The sequence below is a fragment of the Antechinus flavipes genome, chromosome 3 (genome assembly GCF_016432865.1).
Source record: "Antechinus flavipes isolate AdamAnt ecotype Samford, QLD, Australia chromosome 3, AdamAnt_v2, whole genome shotgun sequence".
NCBI lineage: Eukaryota > Metazoa > Chordata > Mammalia > Dasyuromorphia > Dasyuridae > Antechinus > Antechinus flavipes.
In genome coordinates this window covers 466,727,490-466,752,537 of record NC_067400.1, presented here as the reverse complement: position 1 = coordinate 466,752,537, position 25,048 = coordinate 466,727,490, and the positions used below count along the sequence as shown (strand labels likewise).

The window sequence follows — 25,048 nt, the reverse complement described above, 5'->3', positions numbered from 1 at the left end:
AAGAGAATTGGCTTTCAACATAGGCAGGTACATCATAAGAGAGCATCTCCCTGTTCTTGATAAGCTCAAACCATTGAGCTTGGTCACTTGGAGAATTTCTTGTTTCTAAATTGAATTGTTAAATTTAGCACTACATCTTGGCAATTTTGTTTTTATTTTTTTCTGGAGGTCATTTATGCATTCTTTCTATTGATATTTTCTTTTCTGATGAGAAATTCTGGGCAGGTTTTTTTTTTTTTTTAATAGTATTCAGGTTCTTTTGACTTGTGTCCTGGAAGATCTATAATCCTTAGGTTGTTTCTTTGGATTCTGTCTTTCAGTTCAATCTGTTTTCCTTGAATAGATAACGTTATTTTCTTTTGGTTGTATTTGCTTCTCCTCTTCTAGATCGTCCTTCACTTCTATTTGTATTTCCTATTTTCTTTTATTTCTTTGAGATTTGCCATTTACAGATGCAAGTTTTTCTATTTTTCCAGTTATTCTTGTTATACAAATGATAAAATCTGCTTTCACAACTCTTAATATCTTTTTTCAATGTCACATTATGTATCTTAAAGAATATTTTCTTAGATATTGTTTTAATTAGCCAGCATCTACTTTCTCACCTTTCCCAAGTTCCTCCCCTTTTGAAGTCATGAAAACCCCATTATAAACATATAGTCAGTTTAAAAAAAAAAAATTTCCTCATTGCTCTGTCCAAAAAACAAATTTATCTCATTTTGCATTCTGAGTCTGTCATACCTCTTTCAGGAGATGACTAGCATGTTTCATCATTAGTCTTATTGGTCCTTATACTTATTAGAGTTCAAGACATTGCTATTCCACTACAATTGATATGCTATAACTTTTTTAGTTAGCCAACGGATACCTCCTCAGATTCCCATTCTTTACCACTTAAAGAACTATAAATATTTTTGTACATAACTCTGTCTCTTCTCCCTCTTCCTTCCATCCTTCCTCCCGTTTTCCTAGTGAGTGAAATGTGTTTCTGTAGCCAAACTGTCTATATGTATGTAGTCTTCCTCCTTTTGAACAGTTCTGACGTGAGTAAAGTGTCAACCACTCTCCCCTACCTTTTCCTTCTTGTTTATATAGCTATCAATCTACTTGTGCACCCCAAATGTATGTGAGAATTTTCCCTATCCTTCCTTTCTCTTCCATCCCTCCCTCCCTCCCCCCCATGTACTCTTCTTCCCCTCAATTTTCATTCTTAAAATTCATAAAAACCTAATAGAACCATTCCTAAGTCTTATCCATTTGGACTCCCTCTTTGAACTCTGATGATGATATGATTCAGAGAGGACACTTGGATCATCTCCCCATATTTCAATGTAAACAATTTATCTGTAGTCCTTTATCATTGTTCACTTATGTTTACCTTTTTATCCTTCTCTTAGCTTCTGGATGTGAACTTCAGGTTCTCTCCAATTCTGTTCTTTTCATCAGGAATGTTTGAAAGTCCTCTGTTTCATTAAAAATTCATTTTTCTCCTGTACTAATATACTCATTTTTTGAGGTAAACAATTCTTTGCTGTAAGCCCATATCCTTTGCTATTTGTAGCATTGTATTCTTTTTTTTTCAATACTACTTTATTTTTCCAAACACATGTAAAGAGAGTTTTCACCATTAAATTTTGTAAAACTTTGTGTTTCAAATTTTTCTTCTTTATTCCCTTACCTCCCCCCAAGACAGCAAGCAATTTGATATATGTTAGATATGTACAATCCTTTTAAACTTATGATCTTATTTGTCATGTTGTGTAAGAAAAATCCGATCAAAATGGAAAAAACCATGACAAAAACCAGCAAGTAATGTAATATTTTATTCTCAGTTGTCTGGTCCTTTTTAATGGTGGCTAGTAAATCAAATATAAATCTGATAGTTGGTTTTTTTTTTTTTTTTTTTTTTTTTTGACTACTTGCAGTTTTCTCTTATCTGGATAGTTTAGATTTTGGCTGTGCTGTGCCTGGGAATTTGGAATTTCTTTTCATGGGATGTTTCTACTTTGTCCTCTGGTTCTAAAAGACCTGGGCGGTTTTGTTACTATTTTTAAGTTTCTTGGAAAAATGTTCCTTTTTTGGTTATGTTTTTCAAATAATTCAGTGATTCCTGATATTTTTTCTTCTCATTTTTTTTTCAGATTAGTATTTTTAACTATGAGATACTTTTTCCAGAGTCATCTAAGCACTTGATTTATCTCACAGTGATGCTTTGGCATCCTTCTTTATGTGTTTTGCCTTGGATGTTCCTACTAGTATGATAGATAATTATGTTGGAGTTCTTTTTCTTCCAGCTTACTTCCTGACTTCAGAGATGATATTGGAGTTGACCTTTGCCATACTTTCAGAGTGAAGATCTAGGCTAGTGTTCTTGATGCTTTCTTGGGATATTGAATGTTACATTATTCCAAGATCTCAAGGATAGGATGCAGATTTGAAAGTTTTCAGTACTTCTAAAGGGGTCTGATTCAGGGCAAGGTTTGAATGCTTTCCACTTATTCTGAGTTTCTATCTAGGATTTGGATCTGAGCAAGAATAGACAGCTGCAGAGACAGCTAGATGGTGTAGCTAATGCAACCATTGGCCCTGAAGTCAGGAAGGTTTGAATTCAAATCCAGTCTCAGACACTTGGTGCTTACTAGTTGTGTGAACCTGGATAAGTCACTTAACCTTGATTGCCTCTCCCTATCCCCTTAAAAAAAGAATAGATCAGTGCTAGATCCTGCCCCAGTCAGCCAGATAGAAAGTTCTATTAGTCTAGCAATGCAGAATTGTAGACTTCCCTTTGGATTAAGTTTCATGCCTTGGTAATTCCTCTTCAGGCTAAGCTAGGTGCTAGAATTGATACTCTGCTATGAAGCATGGGGTCTGAGTCACATTGCTACTGCTGAATTCTGAATTCCTTTCTCTTACCATCCCCCAGGACTCTTTACCTAGGCATGCTACTACGGTATAGGTTTGCATACTCTTTTCTGAGTCTGGGTAGAAAATTACAAAACTTTCAGTTAGCGCTTGTCTGTTGTAGTACATCATAGGTTTAATGCCTTTGGGGCTGATGTGCACATACTCATTGTACATCATTGTGTTCCAAATGCCTCTCTCCAGTGTCTGTAAACTTCTTTTGGACTTTCTTATGCTAACCTAGGCCAGAGGACTCACTGTGACTTTTTCTGAATTTATCCATCAGGATTTGGTGGTATATTTTACATATCAGGAACTCAGGAAAGTGTGCTATGTTTCCACATTGACAAATTCCACAAAATCTTATTTTTTATTACAGTGGATCATTTTCCTTTCTTTTGTAATATTTGTTCACAGAGACTGGGAGTTTTTGGTGTGTGTGTGTGTGTGTGTGTGTGTGTGTGTGTGTGTGTGTTTTAACTCACATTAGGTTTCCCCTATAGTTGACTTTCTGACTTTTCCCTCTCATAGTAATTTCCTTGAAGACTGGATCTGATGTCTGCTACCACCTTGGGTCTCTAGGCTAGATTTTTTTTATACCTCATTTTTGGAAAGATAGAATTGGCCTCGGCTAGAAGCTGAACTCTTTCTCCTACTTAGATGAGTCTCCAACAATCCCACCTTTCCATCTCCAGCCAACATAACTTAACTGTTCTGTCCCATTCTTCTCCTCAGTCCCTCAGCAGACAGTTCAGAGCACAGCTCTACTGGTGCTATTATAGCAGAGAAGATTTCTATTTGGATCTCTGAAGTCTTGGGGGAGAAGGGGAGAAGAACATAGGGTGATACACAGGAGCCACCTGACAGTGGCTGCTGGAGATGCAACCCAAAATGAATCTCCTCTTGTGAGAGGATGAATCAAGGAGACTGAGAGACAGTTGCTGTTCTCTGACATCTTTGACTGAGAGGCTGTTGCATTGTCTGATCTCACTCCTCTTCCCTCTGCCTCCAATTTATCTCATTCCCAGTTCACAACACTTGTGTCAGCAAAGGCTGCCCTGCAACTCCTTCAGATGTTATGATCCACAGCTGTGGAGGCTCTCAGAGAATTGACCCGTCCCTTAAAAATTCCCCATTTTTTGTTTTTTTGCTGTTATTTTCTCCCCATAGCATGGTCTGCACACCGAGGAATGCAAGCAGCACTATCACTTCTGGATGGTTGTAGCAGGTGTTGATCTTATCATGAAGGCAAACTCTCCAACGGAGAAGAGGACTATAGTCAGAACAGGCATTTAAGTCTCTCATCAGTCTCCTGGCTTGACCCTCTGATGTGTTGGCCCATTTAATTACTCCAACTAAAAAAGTCTTACCAGTGTTCTTCTTCCTTTCCTTCCCCACAGGTTAACGAAGGAACTCTGGAAGGATCCTTCTCATGAACAGTTCTGGTTCTTGTTGTAATTCTTATGCTTTTTATGTCCCACATTGGGTGCCAAATATTGTATCATGCTTTCTAGAACCCCCAAGTTGGGGTGACAAAACATACTGCTGCTTTCTAGAGCCCCTATGCCAGGCTGATTAAAATGTCTTCCTAGTGGAGAAGTGATGGTGTGGGACTCCCGAGGATGGTGGAAAAATGAAATCCATTTATTTCAAGGACTTTCCGCTTCATGTAATGTAACAAAAACAACACTATGCACATAGGACCATATAAAACAACTTGCTATTGTATGTAGTTTGCCACATGGTATCACTCTTCTACTTCTTATCACTCTTCAATCAACACAGGTTGTCATACCCCTGACTTCTCAGGAAGGCCGAGAGTCCTTAGGGAAAATGGGGAGCCAAACAGACATTGTCAGCAGGTTCCCTCTGGGCTGAAGGGTCTTATACCTTACCCAGAGTTTCCCCACTGACTGTGACCCTAGGGTAAAGCTATATTTCAAACCCAAACATGTTCTGTCACATTCTCCGTTTCTCTGCTTTCCTACACAGATTTTTTATATTACAGGTTTCTGTGGCTCCAACTCTTGAGGCCTTAACAGATTTCTTCATTTTGGAGATTGAATCTTTACAGCACTAGAAGGGAGGTGGAGGAGCCAAGTTGTGAATTTGGGTTTTGTTGCAAGACTTTGGGTCTGATGTAGCCATAATAGCTATACTGGGTGAGCTCAAGGTAGGGCATTATTTTTGGTACATTCCTTAGTTTCCTGATATCCTAGACCAAGAAGAGAATTAAAGTTGCTTTTTCTTTATTGTATAATTTCTTTTGGGGTGAGATCTGGAAGGTAATGAGATAGAGAAGCTAGCCCTCCATCTTCTTGGTCAGGCATCATAGAATTCTCTCAAGTCTCTGGACTTTTGTACTCTCAGTTACTAAAAGAATTGATTAATGTGTGATTGATAAATTATCAGTTAAACTTTCATTAATGTTTCATTTTTAAAATAAATTTTTGTTGATGTCTTCTGTTTCTTACGTCATCTTAATTATCCTTCCTCCTACCCCATCCCAGAGACACTTAATCTAGCAAACTTTTTCTTATAAAAATATGATTAGCACATCTAATCTGTGCATTGGAAAAAGTCAGACGTGTTCAATGTATAATACTTATAGCCCTCCTACCTCCACAAAGGAGTTGTTTGGGAGTATCTTCTTGTATTTCTTTAAGTCATTCTTGAATTTTATTTTGTTACATTCACTTTGGTTCTTTTGGGATGTGGTTTTTTCCATTTACATTTTCGTGGTTATTGTGTATTTTGTTTTCTTGGCTTCTGCTCATTTCACTCACTATAGTTGACATAGATCTTTCCATGTTTCTCTGTATTCATCACACACATTTCTTATATCACAGTAATATTCCATTACATTCATATTCCATAATTTGTCAGTTTTCCAGTTGATGAACATTATTTTTCCCTCCAATTCTTTGCTATGACAAAGTTCTGCTATATTTTGATGTACATGATACCTTTTTTTATTAACTTACTTGGTGTATAAGTGATCAAAAGATGTTCATAGTCACTTTATTTGCATATTTCTTTATTCCTTTCTCGTGAGCTATAACATTTCACACCACCAATAATACCATATTAATATGCCTGTCATTCCACAATTTCTTTAGCATTTGAGTGACCATTTTTGTCATCTTTGCCATTTTTCAGTGTTAAGTGAAATTTTAAGGTTATTTTAACATTTAATATTCTTTCATCCAGTTCTTCTTTTGAGAACTGTTCATATCCTTTGACCAGTTACCAATAGGAGAGTGGATGTTAATCATGTGTGTGTGCATTTATTTAGATTAACTAATTTAAGATATCAAAACTATCAGAAATTTGATAAAATTTCATTAAAATATTTTTCTACTTTTTATCCTAGCTACATTAATTCTGTTTCGGCATAAGCATTTCAATTTCAGTGAAATTTCATAAAATCAAAACTCATTATTTTATATTTTTAAATTATTTCTATCTCTTGGTAGGTTAAAAATACATCTCCAACTCATAGCTATAAGTGGTATATAAGCCAATTCAAATTTTTTTTTGGTATCTGATCATTAATGTTAAGGTCATATATCCATTTAGAATGTATTTAAGAAAATGGTATATGTCCATGATCTTTGAAAGATGTGGAGAAAGAGAGAAGTACTACTGTATTGTAAAGGCACACATGTCTTGGCTTGGATAATGTGCTTAACTAATTCTTGGAAAAATTCTACCACATAATATTAAAGTGATGCTTAATGAACATAATAGAAAATGTGTGTTGAGATTATAAAGAACCTGTATGGCCTTGTCTAAAGGTTATGTTGAAGTAATCATTTTTTTCTATAGTTACCAGACTGGCAGATCAAGGGAATGTGGTAAATGTAGTTTACCTTGATTTTAAAAAACATTTTACTAAGTCTCATTCTATTCTGTAGGAAAGATAAAATGTTGTGTATTATAAACAGTAATATAGCTAGGATTTGGAACCAATTAGCCAGATTGAAAATGGAATTATTTAATGATTTAGTATCATTTTGGGAGGATATTTCCAATGTAATATTCAGTGGATACAGATTTCATACTGTATTTAATACTTTTATTGGTATCTTGAAGGCATATTAGTAGAGCTAATTAGTTAGCATGTTAAATTTGCATAAGACTCAAAGCTTGAACAGCATGGTTGCCGTATTAAATGGATAATAGAATCTAAAAAGATCTGATAAATGTCCAAGTAGGAAAGTATAGTCTGCGTAGGTCGTATTATGTGTATAATAACCATATTGAGTTCCAGGTATCACATTGTAGAAGGGACCTTGAGCTGGGGGGGTCTTCAGAGGAACCATAGCCAGAAAAGAATTGGATGAAGGAATTTAGGATGTTTAAACTGGAAAAGAGAAAACTTTGAGAGGGAGGATGGGGAACAACATAGTAATCTTTGAAAAAGGGCTGTCCTATAAAAGTGGATAGACTTGTTCTTAGCTCCAGTGTATAATAGGAATAATGAGCAAAAATTGCAAAAATAGTAAATTAATTTCTTAACAAGAAATATCTAAAATGGATTGGGTTATTGCCTGTCTAGGTTAGGGGTCCTTGTTATTGCACTACTTAATATGTTATACAAATTATTCTGTGTGGGTATTTATTGGATTTGTGGCATCTGAGATCTCTTCCAGTTTGACAGGACACAGTTTTGCTAGCTTCTAGGAAAAAGAGAACACTTAAACCTTATTTTTAAAATGTTTTAAAGATATTATATGTGAAATAAATAAGAATAAAGTCATCATTGCAAGAGTAATATAGCCACGATTCTAATTCTTCTGACCCAAACACTGATACTTTGACCATGGGCAAGTAATTTAAACTCTCAATGTCCCTGCTATAGTCTCAAAGCTATAAATTGAAGAGAAAATGCTAACCTACATTAGTAGAAGAATTTTCTTCTTAAAGGAGTTCCCAGCATTGATGAAATCAGCTATTTTCCCTACTTATATCTTAAGAATTTCCATGATTTTGCTTTCACAAAGACTTAATGTTTATTGGGGCTTCCATGTGGCATAGTGGATTGAGTTCTATACCTAGAGTCAGGAAGACCTGAGTTCAAATTCAGCCTCAGATCCTTTTTAGCTGTGTGACTGGACAAGTCACTTAACCCTGTTTGCCTTCATTTCTACATCTGTAAAATGAGCTGGAAAAGGAAATGGCAAACTACTCCAGTATCTCTACCAAAAAAAACCCAAATGAAGTCATGAAGAGTTAAACACATCTGAAGTGACTAAATAAAAAAAACTAAAAATGGCATTGCATTTGGAGAAGCTAATTTCCATTTATTCTCTAATTTTTGAGGAAATAGAATAAGAGGTACATGATACATAACTATTCCCTTCAGTATCCCCTCAGCAAATTATTAGCATGGGTTCTAAAGGATCACTGAGCAGACTGCTCATTGTCTACCAGTCAAGACAAAGTGAATTTTTGTATGTCTCTTTAAGTTGAAGGCTATATTAGCAGAAAGGAAACTATAAGCATTCCGTATAGGCAGAGTATGCCTGGAGACTTAGATGATGTATCTGAAGACCAGGTACTTTACTAGAATGGAATGTTGATCAGCCATACTAAAATTTTTGGTCATAACTGAGAAACCATTGCCTTGTGTGAAAGGAGGTGTGATTTGTACCTAAGGAGCATCTTATCTGTACTATTTTAAAGGATTGGTTCCTTTGAAGTTTTGAGAAACAATGTAGGTTAGGACTACTTTGTAGGGTGTACTTGTATAAATATGTTTGAAATCTTCAGGAAAAGGAGAGAAATACTAATATTGTACTTAAGCGGTGGCAATACCATTTCTTTATATCGGCTAACCTTAATGATATAACATCTCCATCTTGTGAAATTTTTTGATCCTACTACTATATCAATACAGAATCACATTGTAGTTGCAAATGTATAGATAAATGTAATCCCCTCATCATTGCTTTGGATTGTAGATTTTTTTTAATAGCCTAAAAATTAATTCTCTCTTTCCCTGTATATGTTTGTATGTGCTTGCATACACGTGCCCATTTAAAAAAAAAAAAAGGTGTGACCAACTATTCACAATTCTTTTTTGGAGTTTTCTTGACAAAGATACTGAGTGGTTTGCCATTTCCTTTTCCAGCTCATTTTACAGATGAGGAAACTAAGGCAAACTGGTTAAATGACATGTCCAGAATCACATGGCTAGTAGATGTCTGAGACTAGATTTGAACTGAGGAAGAGGAGTCATTTTGACTCCAAGACTGGCACTCTATCCATTGTGCCACCTAGCTGCCTTCTATTCCTATTATTCCTAATCTATGATCTGTAAACAGATCCGCCCATTCAGAGTATCCATTGGAGGTGAACATGGTTTTGAGAGCATTTAAGTAGTCTTATCTGATATATGGGGGGGGAGGAAGTATGTGGTGTATTACATGAATTTATGCACTAAATGTGGAATTGGAAAATCTCCATTCAAATCCTAGTTGTGACACCTGCTGGTTGGTTCTGTGGCCCTGGAGAAATTAATCTCAAAGCCTTAATTTCCTCATCTATAAAACAGAGATTATATGTGTGCTACCTACTTCAGAGTTGTCCTTGGGAAAGTATTTTATGAATTTTAAATTGTGTGTATTTGTATTATCATAACTTGCCTAGAAATGAACTTTACCAAAAAGTTTTAATATTTAAAAATCAAAGTTTCATAAGACATAGGTACTGGATTGATTGATTTACTTTGCAAAAAAAAGATCGAGTTTATAAAGATGTTTAGGATGGGATTCCATAAAAACAACAAAATCTTATAGTATATTTAAAATATTAGTTTTATAGAAACCTAATTTATAAAGTTATCAACATGATCTTAAAGCATAAACTATGTGAATCCATCCTACCCTCTTACTGAGAAACTTTAGTAGCTCCCTTTTATCTTCAGGATCAAAAATAAAGTTCCCTGGCTTTTTGAAGCCCTTTATAACTTGAACTCTTCCTACCTCTCCAGTCTTTCTTATACTTGACTCCCCTTCACATTCCCTGCAATCCATTGACTGTGGTTTTCATCTCCAAATTATGTGCCTTTTTACCATCTTTCTCTTTACCTGAAGTATTGTTTCTTTACTTTCTTCAAGATTTAACTAAAGCCCTACCATTTTTTCCTTTTATTAAAAATTTATTTAAAGTTAAATACTAAAGCTTAAAAAAAGAAAAATTTACATATATACATATATGTGGTCATGTGCTCAGCAGATCAGGGAAGTTTGTAACAATAAATTTCAAGAAAGTATATGTAATAATAGAAGAAATTTTATATTCATGACTCCATCTTATCTTTGCTTCCTTACAGGTTATTCTTTTGTTTTCTGCTGGGCACTTTTTACTTTATTCCTTTTCTCACCTCCCTAAGCAGACTACAGTCAGAAATCTATAGATACTTATAAATGTCTATCTATATTTAGATATACATATACATTTTTTCACACCTATACACATACATATATTTATGTATACAAAAAACACCTACATGCATGCCCACATATACATATACATTTACACTTGTATAGATATGCATCTAAGCAATATCCATGACAGACATAATATAGTTTTCTCTCTTGATTGAATCTTAAGTTTGACTTTGAGATGAATAATTACTAGCTTTTTTTTTTTTTTTAAACTGGAATTCTACTCCTAGTTCTAATTGTAGTGTTTGTGTCTATCTCTTATTTCTCATTCTTGCTAACACTTGTTTTAATTATCCTTAATTTACCTTGCTATTACTTAATTTCCTGTCCATGGATCACTTCTTTTTTTCTTCTTCTCTCTTTATCCCAATTCCCATTAATCTATATACTTGTCCCAGCCATAAATCTATACACCTTTCTATACTCCACCTTATATCTCTCCCCCTCCCCCAGTTATTTATAGATTTTGGAAAGTACTACATCTTACTTTTTGTGTGTGTGTGTAAATATATAATATGTATATATTGTTCCCTATTTGACCCATTTCTGATGTAAGTTTTCCAAACTACTACCCCTCCTCTTCTCTCTAATACGTGTTTTGGTTTTTCCTCTGCATCTCATTCACATGGCATAACTACTATTTTTACTGCTACCTGGACAGTTTTGCTTTTTAGTCAGATCATAACTCTGTCCCAAAAGTCTTTAAGCACCCCAATTACTAATGTCAATTTTAAATATATGGTATTCGTTTTCATGTTTAAAAATATGGACAATTTGCCTTTGTTGAGTCCCTTGAAAAGTAATCTTTGCCTCTTGTGTTTTTAATTTTCTCTTGAGTTCAGGTTTGGTTGAACCAAAGTCCTAAAAATCTACAAGTTCATTGAATGTTTATTTTAGATTCCCTCCCTTTCCCCCCCCCATTCAGTATTATAGTTAATTTTGCTAAATGTGATATTTTTGACTGAAGGCCTAGTTATTTTGATTGTAAATATATATTATTTCAGGACCTGTGGTCTTTTATTAAAGCTTTTTATTATATTTAAGTCCTCTACAATTTTAATTGTATTCCAGCATATTTGAATTAGTTTGGATTTGTTTTGTTTTTTTCTTGCAGAATTTTCTCTTTTATTTGGGGATTTCAAAATTTAGCAGTAATATTTCTTTGTTTTTCACAAAGGTGTTAATTGGTGGGGTTTGTTTTTGTTCTTTTTCTACTTTCCCCTCATGCTCAAATCACTCCAGGAGAATTTTCTTTGATTATTTTTTTGCATTATTTTGTCAAGGTTCTTTTTTTTGGGTCACAGCATTCAAATAGTTTAATTATTTGTTTTTATTATGTTTTCTCTTCTTGCTCTGTTCTCCACACATAATAGATTTTCTTATAAAATGTTTCATATCCTGTTCTGTTTTTCCACTATATATTTTATTATGTTATTTCTTTGTCTCTTCTAACCTCACTGGCCTTCCCTTGCCCAGTTCTAATTTTCAAAGAATTGCTTTCTTCTTTAAGGTTCTGGGTTTTCTTTTCTAGTTGGTTAACTTTCTTTTCAAATTCTTGTTTTTCCTCAATCTTATTTGATTTTTGAAGTCTTTTTTAAGTTCTATAAGTTGTTTCTGGGCAGATAGCCATTTAACATCACTCTTTGGGATAGAAGAGGCTCTCTTTACTTCATTGTCCTCTGAAGCTGAGCCCCAGTCTTTTCTATCTTTATGGTAAGTTTCTGATTGGGTTCTTTCTCTTTTGCTTGTTCATTTTTTTTTTAAATGGGAATTACTAGTATAAGCACCTTTATTCCTGGAGGGTGTGTTATTTGTATTTTGTCTTTTAGGATGTGACTCCTTGAGAGCAGGGACAGTGTTTTTGTCTACCTTTGTAACCCCATTGTGTGGCATATAGTAAACATGTAAATTTTTATCAAGGATGATGATATTTTTAAGAACCACCCATTATTACACCTGTTGGTTTTAAAGAATTTCACTGTTTCTTCTCTTTCACCCCTGCCTACTTCCTTGTGTTTTTGTTATTCCTTTTTTTGTTCTTATCATGGCTAACCAACCAAAGCAAGATAATCCTGCTCTTACTGGGAAATAGCAACAATAATAATAGCTAAAATTTAGATAACATTTAAATAGTGTCAGACATTGTTCTAAGTAAACATTTAATAACTTCATTTGAACCTCAACACAACCCTGCAAATTAGGTCCTGTTAATTATCCCCATTTTACAGTGTAGGGAACTTGGGTAAACAAAGATTGTGACTTGCCTAGGGTCAAATGAGTACTAAGTGTCTTTATAATGGATTTGAACTCTGATTTTTCCTGATTTCCATACTCAGTGTTCCATCGGGGTGCCTTTAATAGAGTTTTATAAAGTAAAAGAAAAATATTTTATTGGCACCTGTAATAGAAAAAAGACAACTTATAATCATAACTGGATTCTTAATTCTACCTTTACCACTAGCTAATGATGTGACTTTAGGTCATTGTTAACACTTTGAACTTTATTTTCTTCATTGGTTAAATAAAGGCTTTGTTCTCAGCTCATTTTTAAACCTCTTCCAGCCTTTCCCTTCCCTTCCCTTCCCTTCCTTTCCCTCTCCTTTCCTTCTTCTCCCCTCTTCTTTCCTCCCCTCTCTTTCTTTTTCCCTCCCCTCCACTCCTCTTTCCCTCTCCATCCTTTCTCCTTCCTTCCTCGGCCTAGACGATGCAATGGTGGAAACGGCCGAGGAGGCCATGGAGCCCGCCGAGGCGGACATCACGGGGTTGTGCCAGGACATGTTTTCCAAGATGGCCACGTACCTGACCGGCGAGCTGACAGCCACCAGCGAAGACTATAAGCTTCTGGAAAATATGAACAAGCTGACCAGCTTGAAATATCTAGAGATGAAAGATATCGCAGTCAACATAAGCAGAAACCTAAAGGACCTAAATCAGAAATATGCAGCACTTCAGCCTTATCTGGATCAAATCACTTTAATTGAGGAGCAAGTCTCAGCTCTTGAGCAGGCAGCCTACAAGTTGGATGCATATTCAAAGAAACTAGAAGCAAAGTACAAGAAGTTAGAGAGGCGATGAAAATTTTTTAGCACAAAAATTGAACTCCACGAATGTGTCATTCGAGCTGAAATGAGTGAGATGGAACTTATCAGACTGCTATGCTTCGGTTCCAGCAAAGGCCAAGGGGCCCGCAGGTCTGAGGAGGACCAGCCCTCCTTTGGCTGGATGTGTAATTTTGGCCACCCCTTGATGTCTTCCTAAAACCGTCCCCCTGGAACTTCACCTTCTTGTGTGCTTCCTTGTGTGCCCTGGACTAAGGCTCAGAAATCAGGATCAACCCCCCACTCCCATCCTCCCACCTCCCTCTGCCAGAGCAGACCCAGATGAGCTACTCTGGCATCCTTGTCTCCTACCCCTCCCCTCTCTGTTTGACTGTTGCAAATGCTATCCCACTTTCTAATAACCTGTTCTTGAACTTAAATAATAAATGTCAATTTGTGACCAAAAAAAATAAATAAATAAATAAACCTCTTCCAATTCTAAAATAATGTCATAAGCATAAAATAAATAACAAATTATGCCCTCTCACATAGATAACTTGCTTTTACTACCTTTAGTTTAGATGTGTATCACTTACCTAAATTTTACAATTTCCTTCTACTTGATCTCCCAGTTGTACATTTTACAAATACCTATTAAAGTAATTGTTCCAACCCCAAATCTGACCATGACTCCCCTAATCAAATAAAGTCCAATGCATTCTCATTATCTCTAGGAACAAATATAAAATTCTCTATTTAGCTTTTAAAGACCTGTGCAACTAATTCCCACACTTTTTTTTTTTTTTTTTTTGGACATTATTTTGCCCTCTACACTTGTGTGTACTTGCACTCACACATATACTTATAAATCAGCTAAACGGGCATTTCCACAGATAGCACTCCTTCCTGTCTCTTATGTTCTTGCCTTTGCCATCACTATTCTGTATGCCATTCCTCTTTTTCTTTAAGAGACAGTTTCCTGTTCCCCCTATAAATACATAGAGTTGTCTCCTCCACCTGAATCTAAGTTTTTCACACTGGCACTTAATAAAAACTTACTTATTTGATTACATAGTTAATAGCTGTTAATTCAAGAGATGCAGGTTTAATGGATAGAAATTTGCTGACTTTGGAGCCACAAAGATATCAGGTTCAGATTCTGCCTATGACATTGACTGTGATACTGAGCAAGTCATTTAACCTAATGCTATAAGCTAGAAGGATTAAATATGTGGCTCAAATCATATGAAAATTATAATTGTGAAATACATATAATTATGAAATATAAAATATAATAAAACAAATTGTATTTAAAACTAATTACGTTTACAGGGTCCTTATACATTATTTAGTGGCTCTCATTTCTGTTTCAGTTTGACACCTCTCTTCTAAATAACTTTCTGAAATTAGGTTGCAAGGAAAATGCCAATCCAGTAGAAGTAGTTTTTTATATATATATGTGTGTGTGTGTGTGTGTGTGTGTGTGTGTGTGTGTGTGTGTATACAGTGGCACCACAGGTCCAATCATCATCTGTATTCTGATTTAATGCATTAGTTCTAATTTTACATGTGTAATTTATGAATAATATTATAATACTTATTCCATGTGTTTTGAAATATTTCTAAGTATGGGTAGCTTACTATGAAACTAAGAATGTCTCCTGTCTTCATTCCTTAGATAGAAAGCCTTGACTTTTTAGTTCTCCTGAAGAAAATTGAGGAAGTCTATAAAAATGAAGATGGAGAAAATCTGGAAATCCTTTGTCCAGTTCAGGGTCAGGCTTGCATAGCTAAATTTGAAGATGGAGTCTGGTACCGGGCACAAGTCATTGGTAAGGACATATATACCATTTGTACATAGATTTTGATTTTATTTTGTTTCTGAGTAGACCTGTGATTCCATTAGTGTAGAAGATTCCTCCTGGAGAACTTTCTTTAAAACTTAGATATTTTAGATATAAAGCTCAAAACGATAAAATCTGAATTTATATAAACTGATAGGAAAAATAACTTTGGTTTTTAAATTCTCTTATTCCTATCATCTCTCTGATTAGATTCAAATAGAATTTAAGGATTAGATTGTCTCTTCTTGTCAAAAAGCTTTGGTCACAAAAATCCCAGAAAGATGCTACAAAGCAACAGAAATTTATTATGGGAAAAAGTGATGAAAAGTATTTATATGTTGATACATTTTGGTATTACTCTCTAAATATTTGTGGAATTTACACGATTTTTTGACTATAGTCGGTTAACTTGCTGTGTTTTAAATTATCTTGTATAATGCTTTCTTTTCTACATTCCTTCTTAAGTTCAGTATTACGCTACTCTTATAAATTATCTTGTATAATGCTTTCTTTTCTACATTCCTTCTTAAGTTCAGTATTACGCTACTCTTATATAAAAAATTAATAAGAATATGACAAGTTAAGTAAAATAATGATCAACATAACAAATAACTTTTCTTGAATTTTAATTTGGCATGGCATTATATTGAGATGTTTCTATGTCTTCTAAATTGTGTATTTAATATATGTTGAAATTTCGTGAACAAATAACTTGTTAACTAGAAACTTATGTTCCATAATTATTTGAAGACAATTTAACATTTTCAGAAAAATTATGGAATTATGATTAATACAAAAATGCTTTGCTATGATGCTCATAGCTCTATAGTTATGAAATATAAATTTCATATCACATTTGTATATTAAAGCTTGACCAGTCTCATATACAGTATTTATTAAAACAGAAAGTATTTATTAAACCACATACAAGATGATGATATTCTTGACACTATTTTACTTATATTTTAAAATCAGTTTTACTATCTATTTTTAAAATTCTTTATAAGTTTTGAATTCCAAATTCTTTCCTTCAGTCCATCTTCTGCCCACCAAGAAGGCAAGTAATATGATATTAGTTGTATAATAGAAATCATCTAAAACTTATTTCTATATTAGCCTTGTCATAAAAAGCAAGAAAAATAAAGTGAGAAAATTATATTTCATTTGGCATTCAGTTTACCAATTCTCTCTCTCTCTCTCTCTCTCTCTGGAAATGAAGATCATTTTTGTTGAGTCCTTCAGAATTGTCTTTCCTAAAGAAATGTCTTTAGTCATTATATTAATCAAAATAGCAAATTCTTTCACAGCTGATCATCATTATAAAATTGCTATTCTTGATTCTTTTCACTTCACTTTGTATCAGTTCATATAAACCATACTACATTGTTCTGAAATCAATCTTGTCATTTGTTATAATGCAGTAGTATTCAATCACGTACCACAACTTGTTTATCATTCCCCAATATCTTGCATTGTAGCACTCTCTATTCTAAATCTCTATTCAACCCATCAAATTGGAATATCATCATTTGTAGAAATTTTTTTTATCTATTTTTGTGGTTTTAAAACACATTGTCAGAATGTTTAGCCATTATTTGGTGACTAAAAAAAAAAAAATTTGGCCATACCAGCTTAAAATAATCCTATAGGATATAGGATGGCCACAATCTATAGCAATAAAAAGAAATGCCAAATGGGGATCTCAGCTCCTTCAAATATTGAAGTAAGTTTGAGGTTAAAGATGTAGAATTTTTCTTCATTTTATGTCATTTTTTATAATTTACTTTATTGTAAATCAGTCTGAATCATGAAATGTGTTTATTTTCACTTCCAATTAGTATTATCTACTTTCATAATTTCTGAAGGTTTACCAGGACATCGAGAAGTTGAAGTTAAATATGTTGATTTTGGGAATGCTGCAACAGTAACACTTAAAGAGATGCGTAAAGTAAAGGATGAATTTCTGAGTCCTCCAGAAAAGGTATGCTAAATTTAATTGACAAAACTTATGGCTAAAATTACTAGCATAAGTTTAGTAAAATTTTTTGTGTTCACCACAAACATTTTTGCTCATATCTTCATTTCTTAAATAAGTTTTGTTGTTTCACTAAAGGTAGATATTGCTAAAATATGAACTATTTTAGAAATTGTTTATTTCTCATGTAATCTCCATAAGAGCTAGGGATTGTTTGTTTTTGTCTTTACATCCTTAGTTCCTAACAAATGCTAAATAAATGGAATATAATTAATAGTTTGTCAATTTTCAACAGAAATTCTTAACCAAATTTTGTTCTGTCAAATGGTACACATTTTTCACTGTAATCCTAACATGATATTCTGTTTTAACATGAATATGATATTCTTTATTAACCATGGGAATTTTATTTGACACAGGCAATTAAATGCAAATTGGCACATATTGAACCTTCAAAAAAAAACAAGCAATGGTCTAAAGAAGCAAATGAAAAGTTTGAAGAAATGACTCATGATAAATTTATGACATGTTCAGTCATCAGTAAGCTATCTTTATGTTTGTGTGTGTTGCTAGAAATACTAAAAAAATTTCTTCTTAGAGTACTTTATATGATAAAAACATTTTGATTAGGTTTTTAAGTACAAAAAAAAAAAGATTCTCTCTGTGTTAGATGTTAACTCTGGCTTGAAAAACTACAAAATTTGGTTATTTAGTTTGGTTATTATCACTCCAAAATTCTACTTGTCTAGAACAAAACTCTGTGTTGGACTACAACAGAATTGTATTTCATCATTATATGGAAACCATGATACTAACTAGCTAGCCTTCAGTCTTAATATTTGGCTTTGACACATCTCTTGAGAATGGCAGTAAATTGAGCTTCTTGGTCCTTAAGGACTATCTTCAAAAGAGCTAAGCCAGTGGTTCTCAAAGTATGATCTAGAGAATCCTGGGGATCTCTGAAACCCTTTTAGAGGGTCTACAAATTCAAAAATAGTTTTTATTTCCAATATGGTAAATGTCTATAAATATAATCCAGATAAACAAAAATGCTTTGGAGAGATCCTCAACGATTTTTAATAGGATAAAGATACTGAAAACAAAAGTTTGAGAACCACTGAGCTAAGCAATGCTTTAGAACAGAATTATTAAATATAAACTATAATGCAAGCAAAAAACATAAATGGGAAATTTGGGGATAGGAAGTTGAAGGCAGGTTAGAACACATGTCAAACACGACCATAACCATTGCCCAAGAATCATCCAAACCAAATTTAAATGAAATTGGCAAATGTGTAAAAAAGCAAATAAAAATATAATAAAACATAGATATTAAATTTTAAATTTAAGTCAATATATGCAACTCACAGGGATCCTTGTGTATATGGATTGATGATCCACTTCTATTTTGAATTTGACACCACTGAAGTAGAGAAATAGAAGAACTAATTTCCTTCTAATAAATAGCTTATTAGCTAATTTAACTAGCTAATAGCCAGCTAGTTAAAGAAGATTTAGCATATTATGAGCTAGGGTGAGTATACTTTTTAATATTAATAGCTAATAAACATTTAGTTAGAAGGAACTAAAACCAGATAAGAGGAAGAATATAGATGATTGTTAGAAGAAATTATTTCTTTTCAATCAGATTAATAAAATAGTGTTAATATAAAGACACTAAAAAGAATGCTTGGAAATAATTTGGTGGTTCAAAATGCTTTGCAATATTAATTGCTACAATGGGGTTTTACCAGATTAGCAAGTGAAAATATGGTCTCCTTTATTCCTTTAAACTAGAAATGTATCATAGTTATATTTTTATATACTGTAATACAATGTTACAAATATTTTGATTTCATTTTGTTTTTTCACTAAGTTTAAAGAAAACCAACTATATTTCTTTGTTGACTATCTTTCCAAAATGTATTAGGATATTCCCTTGCCTTAAAGTGATGGCAATAGTAGTTATTATAGTTATGAAACATATATTTTGATCAGGATAATACAGTGCCTAATAAGTCATCATTATTATTCAAAATCGATATGGAGGTATTGAAGATTGGAATAAATGTGTGTTAAACTCTAGGGTATTCTTTTTTGTTCTTGTATTTGAAAGAAAACCTTTATAAGTTGACTCTTTTAAGATGCCATTATGGAATAGGGAAGAAATGTAGGAAATTAAGACTCCTAATTAATTGAAGGCTTTGTATATTGGACTTTTTGGTGTATAACATGCTGATACAAGTTGTGAAATGTGCAAATATAATGCTAATTTAAGAACTTTCCTTAATTTGTCCTTCTGAGAAACTGAATTAAAGCCTGGTCTTTAAAATAAATTGTCAACTGTAAATAAATGTCAGTTCTTCTTAGTTTTTTTTTTTTTTTTAATCCCCTAGCAATTTGTAGAGGTAAACAACACAAAATTGTCTGTTGAGTAAAGAGCACAAAATATCTAATTTTTATTAGTGCTGTTAAAAATTACAACTCTTTCCCTAGCGTTTATTCACTTTAATAGCCTTCTGAAGATCATATTATTGCTCATTGTTTATAAATGTATAAGCTTCTTTAAAATATACATACTAATTGAAAATAAAATAAATATATAATTCAAATAAAAATATTTTTCCAAATTATCTTCTTGATTTTTACAGAAATCTTGGAAGACAATGTGCTATCTGTTGAGCTATTTGATTCTATCAGTGCTCCTGGAATGATACCAAACAGTGTAAATAGCCAGCTAGTTAAAGAAGGTTTAGCATTTTATGAGCTAGGGTGAGTATACTTTTTAATATTAATAGCTAATAAACATATATAGTCTTTGCTGAAATTTTATTTGGGGGAGGGTGTCCAGATCTATGACTTTATCTGAATAGGGAGTTCCTTGAGTTAGAAATCTAAGTGACTTCCTTAGATCACATATCACAATATATGTCAGACGTAGGACTTGACTCATTTTCATCCTGATTCCAAGATTAGCTTAATTTCCTATCCATTAGACCTTACTTATTTTAATTGTGAATATTTAATATAAGTTGTTGATCATTACTCAATTAATTTTTAAACTTCCAATCATCTTTCAGAGTATTTTGTTAGGGTTGATAGTTTCTATATCCTCAAATCATCATTTAAGATGAAAATGAGCAATAATGTTTAAGTAATATGCTATTCTCTATCATTCTGTTGAATCTATCAGCAGCTTGGTTTTGATCATAAAACAAAATAAATATTATTTGAACCATTATTTGCTTTTAAAAAAGAATATCATATAAACTCTTCTTTTGTGTTTTTCTTAAAACTTTGAAGTTGTGCCCTTTGTTTTGAACACTTGAAGCACAAACATTATAAAAATATTTTTAAAATAAAAGGAATTATTAACAGTACCAGCATCTAAATCTGGATTTTAACATTAAAAAAGCACTTCTCAATGCTTCCTTATGGTATGCCAGCAGGAAAAAAAAAAGTAGATCATGCATTAGGGTATTAAATGAGAATTGGGCTAACCCAGAGTGAGCAAGGAAATAAAATCATATGGATTGTGTAGTTGGAGAGTATAATGTTTCTTCACCCTTTTAATCCAACCTCTTTTTTTTTTATGGATGAGAACTTGAGATCCAGAGAAGACAACTACAAGCTTTTGTTACTCACAACAACCCTGGGGGAGAAAGATGTTCTTTTTATATCCATTAGATGAGGAAACAGAGGCAGACAGAGGTTTATGAATTGCCCAATGTTACATGGCTAGGAAATATCTGAGACCACATTTAAAACTCCCTCCAGGCCCAGCTCCAGACCCTCTGTGCCCCTGGCTGCTTCTCCAGTCAAGTAACTTGTGCAAGGTTACTCACTAAATCACATCAGAATTGAACCCAATTGGGATTGTCTAAATTCCAGTGCCCTAGGCTATTGTATAGTTGTCAATGAGATGCATAGTGGGCTGAAGTCAGGAAGTAGAGCTGAGTTCACATCTAACCTGTCACTTAGCCCTATATGTCTCCATTTCATTACCTGTAAAATGAACTGGAGAAAGAAATGACAAACCACTCTAATAACTTTGCCCCAAAAAAAAACCTGAGGGGGGGGAGGGTGTCACAGAATCAGAGACTACTGAACAAAACATAATATCCTTATAAAACCCTTTCAGTACTCTAGAAGACCCGAGTTTCTGGGTTTCTGTGGTGTTTTTCTTCTTTAAAATATAATGGTTCTCTCTGGGAGGAGGTTTCTTGAGGAGGTTTTCTGGAGGCAGCCTTAGTTTCAATTAAAAATAATAATCACCCAAATGCAGCCAGGTGCTTTTATTGTGTCCTTCAATATAGCCCGGTCCAAGAGCCCTCTCCGAATGTCTCCAAATCCAAAGGTTTGGCCTTTAGCCTCCAGCCAGCCAGGTGGAAAATGGAATGAATCTCTCTTGCCTCCAAGAGAGGGCTTGTGGGCTTCCTCCCAGAGTGCTCTGTGTCTGTCCCAGAGTGCTCCTTTCTGACCCCTGGGAATGTTCCGAAGTAACTCTCTAACCCGAAGCTAAGAGCTTCTTTATATATGATCTCCCAAAGGTTGACTCCTCTTTCTGGAGGCAGGGATTAAGGGAGGTGTGAATTCGGATATTTCATACTAAACTCTGAAATCTCCCAAACGTGTGAACTCCAATGAGTACTTAAATACATTAGTGAGCTAGAGGATTTGCTAAGTACCATGCTAAATTAGCACTTTGTAAAGATTCCAACAGGTTTCTTTCCTAAATATGGTATCATAGAGTAAATACAGTGCTCTGGTTATGATCTGCTCATGGGACTAGTCCCATCACTTCTCTTCTGCTTAGCATGTCACACCACTGATTTCACATTAAGTTTATAGTCTATGGTTACTATCCAGCTAAATCATCTGGAAAGAAAGATGGGAGTATGTAAACTCAAAGAAATATCTTGTCTGGCTTTTTAAAATTAAAAAAAATTTTTTTTTAATTTAAAAAAAATTTTTTAAATTTAAAAAAAATTTTTTTAATAAAAAAGATTTATTGATACTTGTTTTATTTCGTGCTGTACTTATGTCTCTGCCTCTGTCAAACACCTTCCCCTTTTATAGATCACGTCTTTACAACAAGGACGAGTTAAGCAGAACTATCTGAAACAGCAAACATAGTAACAGAAGACACAACATTTCACATGTGTGCCCATAGTTAGCCATCTCTGGCATCACAATTAGTTGGTAGGGACCTTAGAGATCCCTACATCATATTATTGTCTTATATAAAGTTAGGGATGAATAGTATTTGACTATTGTCAAGAAAGTTTTCCTCAACCTACACTTGTACAATTGACTTTGGATAAATTTTAACCAAAATGCAAGGCTTAACATTTACTTACCAGTGTTAAAGTTCATATTGGTTTCAACCCAGCTCTGCTGCCTGGTGAAAAAGTTTTCATCTTAATTTTATCATCTTTAGTATTAGTTCCTCCTTCTGGCTTTGGGGCATGGAAGAAATTTGTTTGGGAGAGTTCCTCAACACAGAAAAATAAAGATAAAAATATAAAAATTCTATTTGTTTCTACTATGTCTTAATTTCTTACTAGGAAACTAACATCCTGCAGGATTGGATCTGTAGGCAGAGGACAGAGGAATTGGATTTGTATATTATTTCTTCAATTTCTTTTGATGATGATGGTTACAATTTTATAAAATTATATATTTAGAAATGAAAGGGCTCTTGGAGGGCATCTAATTCAAAGCCCTCATTTTACCGCTAACAAAATTAAGACTTGTTCAAGGTCATATTGAATATAAGTTCCCTTTCAAATTCTGATTAGGCAGGGATTGAACTGTTAGCCTAGAAAAAACAAATATTTAAGTTAGGTTATGCCAAGCAAAATAAATTGTTCGATTACTCCCCTAATTTTGTTTTGGGAAGGAGAGGAGAATATTGATATTTTTCTGATTCTTGAAATAAAAACTTGTTGTTTTCAGTTTGTTTGGATTAAAAGTTTACTCCATTTTCTTCCTATGGTGTTAGGTGTATACTATTTTAGGAAGGAAGGTCAGTTTACTCAGAAAGCTGTTATAGTTTGTTATATTATAAAATTACCTATTTTCATAGTTAAAACATGTTTATCTTTTCATTTGATTAATTTAGTTTACAATTAGAGAAAAGCAAATGTCATATACATTTTTATTAACATATGTTATTTTCTAGATATAACCTAAAAGGTAATTGTAAAAAGTATGATGAAGTATGGGACCCTTCTCCTGAAGAAATAATTTCAACTGAAACAAATATTTCAAATTCTTTGGTTACAAAATTTCTGGAAGATCAGGATTTACAATTACTTTATAACAAGGAAATTCCTGTGCAGATCTCTAATGTCGTGTCTCCTGAGAAGATTTATGTGCAACAACTGTCAACAGAGACCTTACTTAATAGGTATAATAGTGTATTTAAAATCTAGAATTAATCTATGGGATAAAAAGAAATAATTCATATTTTCTATATTTTAATTGTTAAAAAAAATGAAATGAAATGTCTATGTAACAAAGGCATTTTCTGCTGCAGTCTCTTACAAAAAAAGACTGCCAATGCTAAATATTATTAACCTTGCATATAGTTTACAGGAAAAGATGGCAACAGCTTATGAAAACTCAAAATGTGAACCAATTACATGGGAAATTAATATGTATTGTGCTGTTCAGATGACTGAGTTAAAACAGTGGCGAAGAGGCCAGATTACCAAGATAATTTCAGCAACACTGGTAGAGGTAAATACTTCATTAGTGGGTCATGATTGCTCCTGTAAATATATTATCTTAATAGTGAGTAATTTGCATTTTCTTTTATTATATATTTACTAAATTCCTTTAATTTTTTTGTTTCATTGTGTATAAAATTGTTATAAAAAGCTTTTACATTTTGATATGAAGTATATTCTTTTTTCTGTAGGTCATGCTTTATGATTTTGGTATTAAAGTAACAATAAATGTTGATTGTGTAAGAAAACTTGAAGAAAATCTGAAGACAACAAGGAGATTAGCTTTGGAATGTTCTCTTGTTGATATAAGGTAGCCTATTTCTAAAAGATTACTATTAAAATTAATTTACATTTTTAAATACTTTAAACCTGATTTCTTCAGTTTTAGTATATTAGAACTATGGATTTATAATTAGAAGGAACTTTTGAATTCATCTAATCTGACCCTTATTTTATAGATGAGAAAATTGGGGCTTAGAGAGTTCAGGATTCTTATTTTGCAAATATTTAATCAGTGTAAATTAAAATACAGAATATAAAGAAACTTGAAGAGCAAATTTATAAGAAGAAAAATAGTTTTAAAATTAATCACTCAACATTTATTAAGCACCTACTGTATGTCAAGCACTGTACTACTAAGGGCAGGTGATGGACAATAAAAGACAATCCTGCTCTCGAGGAGCTAACACACTAATGGAAGAGACAACATGCATATAAATATATGCAGACAAGTTGGAAGTAAAGAAGGAAGAAGGGGGAAAACAATAGAAAAGAGTTGAGGAAGGAGGGTGTCGCAAGCATAGGAAAGAGCCAGAGAAAATGCCAGGAGATAGCCTTGTTAGTGAAACATCTAGGAGCCCAGTGTCACTGGATCAGAGAGTAGATGATGGGGAGTAAGGTATAAGAAGACTGGAAAGGTAAAAGAAGACTAAATTATGAATGTCAAAATATTTTGCATTTGCTTTTAGAGGAAATAGGGAACTATTGGAGTTAAAGTTGAGGGTTGTCAAGGTTGATATAAATCTGATCTATGCTATGGTGATCTTTTGTTAAATTATGTTGTATTTAATTGTGAAAAGCTTCCTGAGAGCAGGAACTGTTT

The 25,048-nt window shown here is 33.4% G+C and overlaps 2 protein-coding genes across 2 annotated transcripts in view; both read left to right on the top strand.

Annotated features, from left to right (window-relative positions):
* The window catches only part of RNF17 (ring finger protein 17), a 119,175-nt gene that overhangs the window by 57,291 nt on the left and 36,836 nt on the right, over positions 1 to 25,048 (top strand). The window contains exons 17-23 of the mRNA XM_051986619.1: positions 15,072 to 15,225; positions 17,103 to 17,218; positions 17,632 to 17,752; positions 19,864 to 19,984; positions 23,397 to 23,624; positions 23,806 to 23,956; positions 24,138 to 24,256. Of these exons, the coding sequence (XP_051842579.1) occupies positions 15,072 to 15,225; positions 17,103 to 17,218; positions 17,632 to 17,752; positions 19,864 to 19,984; positions 23,397 to 23,624; positions 23,806 to 23,956; positions 24,138 to 24,256 (1,010 nt within the window). The remainder of the gene's footprint in view (positions 1 to 15,071; positions 15,226 to 17,102; positions 17,219 to 17,631; positions 17,753 to 19,863; positions 19,985 to 23,396; positions 23,625 to 23,805; positions 23,957 to 24,137; positions 24,257 to 25,048) is intronic.
* Positions 12,952 to 13,850, top strand: LOC127554774 (biogenesis of lysosome-related organelles complex 1 subunit 2). The gene has a single exon (XM_051986626.1). It carries the CDS (start codon positions 13,065 to 13,067, stop codon positions 13,428 to 13,430), a length of 366 nt encoding a protein of 121 aa, XP_051842586.1. The 5' UTR covers positions 12,952 to 13,064; the 3' UTR covers positions 13,431 to 13,850.

Coding starts and splice junctions, on each gene's coding strand:
- LOC127554774 (XM_051986626.1), top strand. CDS start 13,065: ATGGTGGAAACGGCCGAGGAGGCCATGGAGCCCGCCGAGGCGGACATC.